Source organism: Hypomesus transpacificus, chromosome 11 (genome assembly GCF_021917145.1).
Source record: "Hypomesus transpacificus isolate Combined female chromosome 11, fHypTra1, whole genome shotgun sequence".
In the NCBI taxonomy this organism is placed as follows: domain Eukaryota; kingdom Metazoa; phylum Chordata; class Actinopteri; order Osmeriformes; family Osmeridae; genus Hypomesus; species Hypomesus transpacificus.
Window position 1 is genome coordinate 12095479 of NC_061070.1, and position 10468 is coordinate 12105946.

The following is a 10468-nucleotide window of genomic DNA, read 5'->3' on the forward strand; positions in this document are numbered from 1 at the left end:
TGTTTTTCTCATCAGCACGGCGACCAAGCTATCTCCAAGCTCCGTCTCCATGGTCACCACTCATAGGTGTTTAATTACACGAGACACGACAGACCAATACACACTCATGATCTCACTAATATAGATAGGGATGTACTATAGGCTGGAGATAAATCTGTGTTTGGACAAACAAAGAATTCAATACTGATTCAGATGAATAATGTATGAATCCTTAAGTGGATTGGTTTGCCACATGTTCCAATTAGTGTGTCTGCTCTGCTTTGTCTAACCTGTCACACATTATGCAAATACAGACAGCCAGACAAATAATTTGGCAAAATCATTTTATTTAATGTAAGTGCAAAACTATATATAGGGTACACTATGTGCAGTTTCAAGATTGTATATACACATGTATATATAAACCTTAATCTTCCAATTGATCATTAAATAGAAAAATTCAAACCTACGTTATATTTTTTGTCGTGGATTAAAAATCTATAGTGGTGTTGAATAGCAAGAAAAGGGCGTGAGCTGGAGTTCTTGGCTGGTAAAAAGCTTTCCCTCTATACATGAATTGACAAAATAAGTGCATTGCAATACTTCCATAAAGTTCCAAAGCTCTTGGGATAACTATTTAGTCAGCCAGAGATCATAGGAGCTGTGTCTGAGGTTGTCTCTGGCTCTGACTCACAGAATCCTTCCATTTCCTGCATCTCCCTCTCCCCCGAGACCTCTCGTTCTCTGAAAAAGACGTGTCTTTTCTCCTTCCCTCTCTTGTCCTCCCTCACTCTCTCTGTTGATCCTCCTCTCTGCTCTAGCTCTACCTCCAGCATAGCCTGGGTACTCTCTCCTCTCTCCCCCACTCCAAGACTCCTGCCCCTGGGTACAGAGGCCAGACTTGTCCCCTTCCTTCCCGTCACCATGTGAAGTAAGGAGAAGGTGGGCTCCGAGCTTGGCCCTCTCTCTGCCACACACACACTGGACAGCCCCGACTCACTGTAGCTGTCCTGGGGACCTTTGGGAGGTGCTGTCTTGGCTTTCTTGCTCAGGATAAAATTGAAGAAAGCTGTCACCAGAAGCATTGTCCCTTAAATCGAATGAAAAGCCTCATTAGAGGACAACACATCTAACAAATGACATAATTAATAAAGCATGATGAAATGTGCTAGTTTATTGTGAAATAACATTGATAATAATATCACATACTAATACTAAGTTGAAACGACTGGGTTAAAGCTGGAGGTACCTGGTTTGTAAAGGTAATGGAAGGAAAACAAATGCTGGCTTCCTGCTAGTACCTGTCAGAGTCATTGTACCTGGTATAACAGCATGCCACACCAGGACTGGGTGCAAGAAGCAGACCACAGACATGATGGAGTAGTAGAGAAACTTCTGGAAGCCTCCGAGATGAGCCATCTTCTCCCACAACACAAACAGACACCAGTCTGGGGGACATCTGCCGGAATGGGGGAGGGAGGGGGGGGGGGGGGAGTGAGAGAGAGAGAGAGGAGATTAAAGAAAAGAAGAGGAATAGAGGATCAACCCAACCTGAAATATGGAGATTAGAGATCACGGTGTGAGCCGTTCTCTGTACATCCAAAGATGAAGTGTAGCTACTTACGGCAGACACATGATGAGGAGGGCATCCAGGAAGTAGGCCATTTCAAAAAGCATCATACCAGCAGCTGACACCCTGCAGGAGACAGAAAGGAAGCCATTTTCTGTTTACCACAAGACTCAGCAGGGCTGGAATAAAAATGATTTCCAAATACTGTCAAATACATGGAATGGGTTGGATTTGTAGGCTGGCAGACACCCCTGCCTCCACCTGCTAAAGATTCGGGTTGCTGGATGGAGTCTTTACTTGATGGGTCTCACACCTCATTGTGTGACTTTCTATTGCATTTGACAGTCATGTTGACAAGTAAGGGTCAAGATGTGGTCTGATTGGAAAACTGGTTGTTTTGTTGTACAGATAATAGTTGCACATAAAGTTTATAAACAGTTAAAAGCATTGTTCTCTAGATTCTTAAGCCAAGCTTCTCCTTGCTCTCCTCTTTCTCTTTAAGATATACAATTCTCATGGTAGAGTAGGTCAGACAATGTTATTAAATATCAATTTAATTTAATCTAGCTTACTTCGACCATTCTTGCTCTGATTTAACCCATAGAGTCAAATAACTGCAATTCCAGCACGTTTGGTTAATATTAATACACTCTCCAGTTTACCCCTCTTCTATTAGATCTAGGGACATGGTTTTGGTTGTTTGGACAACATAGAAACCCCTACAGACTTAATCTAGATTAAAACGGTAAACACAGTATACACAGCCAATGTGCAATTTCAATTATTATGTGTTTCGGATGCAGGTCTGCATATCTCACTACACTGTTGCTTCCTTGGCAGTGATATAATCTAAGTGGGTTGGCCATACACACATTTGAACATCCCTCTCGATTTTTATCACAGTTAATCATCGGACCTGACTCTAAGACTGCCCCCAAAAGGAGATAATATCCCCAAGTGCAACTGGTACTGTGCATGTGGATGTTTGGATTGAAGTGGTAAACAGACTTGAATTTCTTTTTCCCCCTGGGAAGTGTCTTCCTGTGGGAGTTTCTTCCTGGTGTGTGAGAGCCCCTCAGTGTGTGTTGATGTGTTTGGGGTATGTAGAAACAGTCTCTATTCTGTTAACTTACAGGATAAACATTCTTTCTTTATTAAAACTTCCAGGGGGTCTAGAGGTAAGCCACATGTGGAAAGCTACCAATCCCAGGTAAGGTCATATACCGAGGAGTGATGAGTGAAAGTTAGTGTGAGTTAGAATAAGTTAGAGAACATTAGTTCAACGTTGTAAGTAAAAGTTTGTGTCAGGGTGGCAGGCTACAGTACCTGGTTTCCCAGGATGACAGTGTGTGGGTTGTAGTGCTTGGATATGAGAATACTTACAGTAGATAGACAGCCAGACTGTGGAACTCCCCCTGTCCCAAGGTTTCTACTCCCACAGCACACAGCACTGGAGGAGAGAACCAGTTTATACATCTAAGAAACGCAAAGCTCCTGCATGCTCACAAATATGTACGGAGTTTGCCACATGGAATTTGCAACTGGTGTCATTGACATGCACAATATATTCGTTTCCACAGTTTGCAACACATTGCCACTAGGTGTCAGGGTCAGCTCATAGTTTTCTGTGCAGTGTTCTCTTGTATACTGTGGCATTGGGAACCAGGGAGCCAAGAAACAGCAGAGAGCCAAGAACGCCGCAGGCAGTGCTATGGGCCAGCTCTGGGATAAGGAATCCAGGCCAGGTTTTGCCATAAGTGCTCCCCAGTCAACAAGAAGCTCAGTTGCGGGGGCAGCACAGTATAAAGGTTGTCTAGCACAAGACTTGAGGATCGAGTATGAAGAAGCCACATGGGTGAAAGCTGAAAAATCCTGTCCCATGCTAACCCCCCTGGTACTGTTCTCTGTTGCCAGGCCTGGAGCTATCCTGGACCTTGGTGAGCAGAAGAATCAGCTGCTTTGAGAAAGTTGACCCGTTTTTGAAGCCTTTTTGCGTTATTTCTTGAATAAATGCCCTTTGGTGGGCTTACCCTGTGCCTGGCTGCGAGTCTCTTCTAAGTTTTGTGAGATCGAACCCCCACGTGAAACTCCTTGATTGCCACAATACCCATTACTAGCCTATGATTGCAGCTTCTTTGACTTAAAATGTTTCACAACTAGAGAACACATAAAATCCCTTTGTTACTGTACAAACTAGTTTCTTATGAACGAGAGAAGTGAATTGTTGCTGAGCAAGGATGCCTTTCATCAATGACAAAATATTGAATGGAACCAGCTGTAATTTATAACAGATATGTAATCTCACATAATATTACACCAAAAGGTGAATCATTTTAACAAAACGGACACATCTGTAGTTATCTTTCCCCTTTCACTAGCCAGGATGAAACAAAGAGGTAAGCAAGCCAGTTAAACTACACAACACTGACAACTATGCTGATACTGGATGTTTCCCTGGCCCAAGATGACCAACTGTGGCTGATGGAATAGTGTGCATGGTCTCCATGTCTGCCTGTCTCTCTGGAGGTTCTGAGTGCAGTCAAAAGCCACTCCGAAAGAATCACATCAAGGCCACTGAGGATAGAGAAATACCCTATATGTTGTCATTGTGGATATGTTCCCTCTCTAAAGGGGTCCAAATCACCAGATCAAAAGACATAACCTCACTCCAAGATGTAAGATGTGATGAGGTCATAACCTCAGAAACATTATTCCGGAAAGGTGCATCCATGAACTTACCTACAGCTGTAGAGATACCCAGGATCCTGCAGGCACATTCCACCACAACCCACCACACTCTCTCCAGGCTCCCCATAGCAATACTCTGTCCTCCTTCAAGTGTCTCTGAATCCTTCCTCCTCTGCTGTGTCCTCCAAACCTTCGCCTGCGGGTTCCCCCGGGAACCAGCTGGTTACTATAGCAGCATGGTGGTGCGGAATCACTGAGCTGGTACCTAGCAGCTGGCAGCTCCTAGCAGGGCAGGGAATGCACGAATGGCAGACTGGAGGGAACTCTGTACTCCATAGTGTCAGGCTCTCTGTGGCTGAGGGAGTTAGTCTACAAACTAGGAAACTATGTGCCCTGTGGCTCACAGCACTGCTAATCAGCCTAATGTTAGACTGAAACACACACACACACACACTAACTCTACCACTCTCAGCTGGTTTATACAACATTCCACATACTTCATCCCAAGGTGAGCCTGGGCAGCTCAGGGTCAAACCAGGCATCTGCTTCCATACAGGTTAAACATTGCCTGCTTATTAACACAAAAACAAGAGAGCAGTAACCCTGGAGAACAGAACATAGGTGCTATCTTAGGCTTCTTTCTCCTTAAAACCCTTGTTTTCTTCTGTGTCCCAATCATTAATTCTGCTTAATTCTAATAACCAAAAGCAAGATGTGTTGGTTAAGAAAAGAAATACAACATAATTGAATCTATAAATAAGAGCTGGAGGAAGTAGGGCAGGTGCTGGGGGTGTCCAGTATATTGTATGATTCTACTTCAATGGAATACAATAGAATCAGAGCAGGCTCACATCCTCATCATGACTCCTGCTGTGGATGGAGGCATGTCAATCTGATTACACTCTTACAAAGACTCCTTTGTTAACTTCCTCCAAGTTCACTTTTTTGAGTTTCCATGTTAGTCTAGTTTTTTTTTGTGTATCAATGTGCGTGTATTAATCAAACTGTGTACATGAATTAGTAGTTTTCATATTCCAAAATATAGTTTACGTGTATCATGGTGTCCTTTGTAACAGGCTGTTGGAGAGGCCGACTTATTCAGGGACCCATGATGGCTTATAGCTGGCTGTGCTCCCATGTAAAGAATAGTGTAATCGGATGGAAGAATTAGGTTAAATAGCTAAACTTTGAAAGTTCTCTCTGAAGATTCAGACCTTTTTTCATTACAAAATCATAGTTGTCTGCAGATAGAGGGAAAAAACTTGACTCTAAACAGTTTCTTGCTCTTGGTATCTACAATTAACTAAGTGAAATAACATAAGGGTAACAAAGGAAGGGTGTCAAGCAGCTAACTCGTGCTAGCTCAAGGCTTATGACATTGCACCTCACACAAGTATGCTTGTTGCACTTCATACTGATCTTAGAACCTTTGATTTAAAAAGCCTAAGATACTCCATGCCACCACCAGTGACACCTGGTGGACAAGTGACTGCACTTACAAACCGCACAATGTAAAAAAGACACAAAAAACAAGACTGAATCATACTGTGGAATGTAATAACAATATTTACAGTTGACAATTTGACCTAGATTAAACACATATATACATTTTTTTAATTAAATCTCTGTATCACACAATTGATACATCTAGGCTATTACATAAAACTTGCATCATTACACAAACTACATTTGTTTACCAGGAGCAACACTGAGTGGCTATAGGACCATCAGACTTTGGTAAGCTTATCAAAGTAGTGTTCCAGGATGCCTTCCACTTCCTCCTCCGAGTAGTCAAGCACTTGAAAGAGAGAGCCATCGTCAGCCCCTCTGACCATGGCAGACAGCACTGGAGGTAAGAAACATCACAGGTGGATGGTCAGGGGCCGGTGATACAGGTTGGGAAAGAAACATGGTGCCTTTCGTAAAAACAGAGTGAGGAGTACCTCTGCCAGACTCGGGGCGGAACAGACAGAGGATCCTCTTGTGCATGGCCACAGCCCTGCCCAGCTCATAGCCCACTCCCAGAGACGGCTGGGTCACCTCAGCTATGATTACTGACAACACAGATAGAATAAATTGACCCAAAGTCCACCATATTTCAAGTACAACGGCACTTTATACACACATGGCACGCTCTTTTGAATTGTACAATCTATCAGACTTTTAAATCGTCAGCCTGCTCCAGGGATGGAATAAAGTCTGGACATTCTGTACCTTCCAAGGAATGCAGTCTGACAACTAGCCTAAGCTTAAATTTCAAAATGTAAAAGGTCTTATTCTCAAGAATCTTTCTGAAGTGCTTGCTTTCTCACCATCAGACTGTTCAAGCCATTCCAGGTCTCTGTGGTGAATAGCCTTTTCTCCGCCCCCTACAGAGTCCTCACCTAAAATAAATCAAGTAATTATCACATTTGGATGACATGCTGAGGCTGCTTATGTAGCCTACTCTACTCATTGGTAAGTACTCGATCATACCAAACATCACTACCATTGCAATATTATCAGGCGCATGGGTGAACTTCCCACACAAGTGCAGCAAATGACAGTTGTAAATAATAAGGGCGGCACGGTAACAGAGCTCTAACCTTTTTCTGAAAGATCACCATAACCCACGTGTTCTGTCAGAACTTGCCCATATTTCTCTAACTTCTTCAGAATTCTCTGATAAACAACAACATCTTGTCTACCTCCACGAATGCTACCACAGAAGTAAATGCGCATTGTTAGTAATATATTTATAACCGGAATGGTTACCTAAATATGTGTGAAATCCAGAGTGCGGAAAACAAGTTCCAGACTCATCAATCTATGGTTCCAATTTTACTTCTTGTGCTGCTGATGTTGGCGCGTAACCTGTAGACATGCGTAGTTGCGTACGTGTTAGTTCTACATCCAATATACTGACAGAACGGCTTTTGCGCCCTTCATGTCCAGAGCCTTCTCTGTTGTGTCTATGGTTGCGCCTATGTTCTTCAAAGCTTCACTACCACTGAGGCATTATTGGTTTACCATATAAGTATAACACTGTATTAGTTAAAACAGCACAAAAGTAAATTTTTCGTTATCACAAGCGCAATATACAATTGAAACATAGTTTTGTATTATGTACATAATTGAAACCATGTTTTCCGTCCTTTAGTCAGATAGGATGTTGACCTGACCAAAAAACGTATTCAATAAATTTTTGAAAAACGTTATTATTCACACAATGTATGAAAACGTGACTATGGATAATAACCAATAGTAAAATTATACGTAAATTGCAATTGAAGGAGCATTTTTCCCGTTGATTTGGGAACATCTAAGGTCTTAATGACGTTTTTACGTATACTTCCGTTGCTTTTCCGTGACCGTGACGTGACGACCTAGTAGGGGACCAACCATAACAGAAGCTATTACTCTACCATCTGAGAGAATCATTGAATTTTAAGGTAAATTGAATCTCCACTTTCTCGACAGCTTCTAATTTTAATCTATACACAGTTATCAGGTTTTTATCAAATCAAGGTTGTGATGTAGGTGGCAAATGTTTTCTCTCCTTGTAAACTTCCGCTACTACTGTACAGTATCTAGGTTAGCTAGCCAATTAGCTTTGTGCTAAATCAGAAAGGTTAGCAAGCACCTACGATATTTAACCTAGGATGGCACGTCATTGTACAAAAGGAATACATCCGACAGCTATCTTGCTACGATATTTTATTAGGTTTACGTGTAAATGACGGCCATTGTGGTAGCAATCCTAGCAAATCTGTATGTGTTAAGGAACTTAAGTGTCTCATCTAGTTAATGTTCACTCTCAGCCAGGGCCTCTACTTGAGTCTGGCGTTTGTGGATGGAAGTGGCGATAGCAATTGAGATGGGTCCTGAGAGAATCTTACCGAATTCCGAGGATGAGCTGGGTCAGGAACGGCCGTCGGATGGCACAGTGCCCGACATCGGTGGAGAATGGAGCGGAGAGGACATGGAAGAAGACGAGAGTGGTGTTGGAGACGAGGACGACGAAAATGGAGGCTACTATTACCAGCCTTTAAACCAAGATCCGGATGGTCTACATGCTGTGCCAGTGGACCAGCCCGAGGACATGGGCTCACATGCAGAACAGATGCAAGAGGTTCAAGAAAGGATTGAGGTACACAATTCCAACGGATGTCATAGCCAGCACGCTGCAGAACTCTTACTACATTCCTCAGTGGTCATATCTTAATTCATTTGTAACTTATTGTCTTGCCATAGGCAATGGGTCTCCACCTTCCCCAGGCGCCTCCCGCAGACAGTGAGGATGAGTTGGATCCAGAGGTGGCTGCTGTCCAGGTCAGCAACATGTCTATTCCCATGGATGCAGGTAAGAACAAGGGTTGTGTGTGTGTGAAAGAAAATATTCCAGGTCAAATGGCTTTTTAGACATTTATCACTCACCACAGTCCTCCAAATAAATAAGAATGAAGATTTAATAATTTGTCAGGCAGACATTTGAATACTATTTAATACAGTAGTGTATTAATTTCCTCTGTTACTCTATACTGTTTGTACCTCTCCAGACCACGTGGAGCTAGTGAAGAGGACCATGGCAGCAGTGGCCCTGCCCTCCCTGGGAGTCCCAGCCTGGGCCCAGGAGATCTCAGACGATCAGTGGAAGGACATGGTCCAGCAGACCCTCCAGACCAGGCAGAGCTCTGCAGGCCTCAGGATACAACGCAAAAAGGAATGACCAGAGGTGTCTCAAATCCCATGTCTAGGCCCAGCTCCATGTTCAACTATACACTGAATTTTACCATCACACATGCAAACAAGTGACTGGAGCAATGTCTCACAGATTGTGACTTGTTGGGAACCAACTGTCTATATTATTAGGAATTCGTACTGCGTCCATTTCTTTTTCAATGGAGATTATTCAGTGTGATCCCCTTAATCCTGTGTTCATCTTTGTGGATTGCTATAGGTCAAATGAATTAGGTTGTTCAGTGGAAAAAGCTTTTCCTTTCATTCACAATATTCGTTGTTGAAAATGTCAGTTTATTGTAATTATTACGAGCTTTATGTGCTAAGGGAGAAGGGAAGCCCTCTGGACCGTAGTGGAGCAGAAAGAGGCACATGAACCAGGATCCCCCTTATTAGGAAAAACGTTATAGATCACAAATGTTCCATGCCACCTGTTCTAACACCAGATCGCCTTTAAGTCCAATTGTGTTATTTTCCTTCTACCAGGTTTTGATTACCTTTTGATCATTGTATTTTACTTTGTTTCCTGTCCTAATGTGTGTGTGTAAATATGTAAATGGGCATCTTTAATAAGTAAACATAGAACCCAATCTATTAAAATGTGACCAATGGTGCAATTCACATGTAGGAAATTTTAACTTCAATGGATGTCAAACATGTCTACTTTATTTTTTACTTTTTATTTTGTTCTGTACATACATGAACATCTGTACAAAATATGACTTTCATACTATGTAATGCTCTACCTAATTAAAGTACAACATATGTACATATGACCTGGAAAGCAGCTTGATTAGTGTCAGAACTGGACAGGGGGCAGGGAGATATATAGGGAGGATGGATTGGAGAGACCCTTGGTTTCAAAATGCTCTCTTGAATTGACTTTTTGCTACAGGACAAAATGAACACTGACCTCAACCACAGTACGTCATCTCTCACTAACCAGTGATCTTAGGAGCTATTCTCTTAGTTGGCCTGGAATGTATTAACAGGGCATGGTCAATGGGAATGTAAAGGAACCTGTTATGGTTCTTTAGGCAACAAATCATGTAATTGAACTGAAAAAAGAATTAGGACTTATATATATACACCGTATATACATAATGTATTAATTTAGCATACGCTTTTAACCAAAGCGATGTACAGTACAGGGGGATTTGAAGTTGTAACCTTGATCTCCAGTCAAATGCTCTAACCACTGAGCTTCACCCTCCACACACACACTGTCCAGTGCAATCCGAGACAATAGGATTTTTGTTGTACTGTGATAAGAGTAGTCTTACAAACACTCATGACATATGGGACAGACTTGTGCTGTTTCAGATAAGGGATCACTGTTTGTAGCATAGGAAACCAGGTGGGCCATCCTCCAACTACGACAGGGAGAAGAAGACAGAGTCAGTGTGTCCTGCAGCCAGGAGGACCACGTGTTGTTGCCCACCAATGGAATGGTCAGAGTGGTTGACAGAAAGAAAGACCAATAGACACAACCATACAAGAATATGGGACAAT

The 10468-nt window shown here is 42.5% G+C and overlaps 3 protein-coding genes across 5 annotated transcripts; 1 reads left to right on the top strand and 2 right to left on the bottom strand.

Moving 5' to 3' along the window:
• Nucleotides 1-318: 318 nt before the first annotated feature.
• Nucleotides 319-4621, bottom strand: tmem72 (transmembrane protein 72). 2 transcript variants are annotated; one of them, XM_047029026.1, is made up of 5 exons: nucleotides 4289-4621; nucleotides 2933-2999; nucleotides 1604-1675; nucleotides 1299-1438; nucleotides 319-1069 (listed from the first exon to the last, which is right to left on the bottom strand). In XM_047029026.1, the coding sequence occupies exons 1-5, from the start codon at nucleotides 4362-4364 to the stop codon at nucleotides 621-623; spliced, it is 804 nt and encodes a 267-aa protein (XP_046884982.1). In that variant the 5' UTR covers nucleotides 4365-4621; the 3' UTR covers nucleotides 319-620. The 2 variants fall into 2 exon arrangements, with proteins under 2 accessions (XP_046884982.1, XP_046884981.1); XM_047029025.1 differs by having other exon boundaries at nucleotides 1281-1438.
• Nucleotides 4622-5854: 1233 nt separating this feature from the next.
• dnph1 (2'-deoxynucleoside 5'-phosphate N-hydrolase 1) lies at nucleotides 5855-7188 on the bottom strand. Of its 2 annotated transcripts, none has more exons than XR_006956746.1 (4): nucleotides 6992-7188; nucleotides 6550-6621; nucleotides 6181-6291; nucleotides 5855-6083 (listed from the first exon to the last, which is right to left on the bottom strand). XR_006956746.1 is itself a non-coding variant. In XM_047029572.1 (4 exons), the coding sequence occupies exons 1-4, from the start codon at nucleotides 6956-6958 to the stop codon at nucleotides 5965-5967; spliced, it is 438 nt and encodes a 145-aa protein (XP_046885528.1). In that variant the 5' UTR covers nucleotides 6959-7107; the 3' UTR covers nucleotides 5855-5964. The 2 variants fall into 2 exon arrangements, 1 of the variants encoding a protein (XP_046885528.1); XM_047029572.1 differs by having other exon boundaries at nucleotides 6823-7107.
• A 393-nt stretch (nucleotides 7189-7581) lies between these two features.
• mea1 (male-enhanced antigen 1) lies at nucleotides 7582-9732 on the top strand. The gene is made up of 4 exons (XM_047029121.1): nucleotides 7582-7668; nucleotides 8038-8366; nucleotides 8471-8579; nucleotides 8776-9732. Exons 2-4 carry the CDS (start codon nucleotides 8070-8072, stop codon nucleotides 8943-8945), a joined length of 576 nt encoding a protein of 191 aa, XP_046885077.1. The 5' UTR covers nucleotides 7582-7668; nucleotides 8038-8069; the 3' UTR covers nucleotides 8946-9732.
• The last annotated feature ends 736 nt before the right edge of the window (nucleotides 9733-10468 follow it).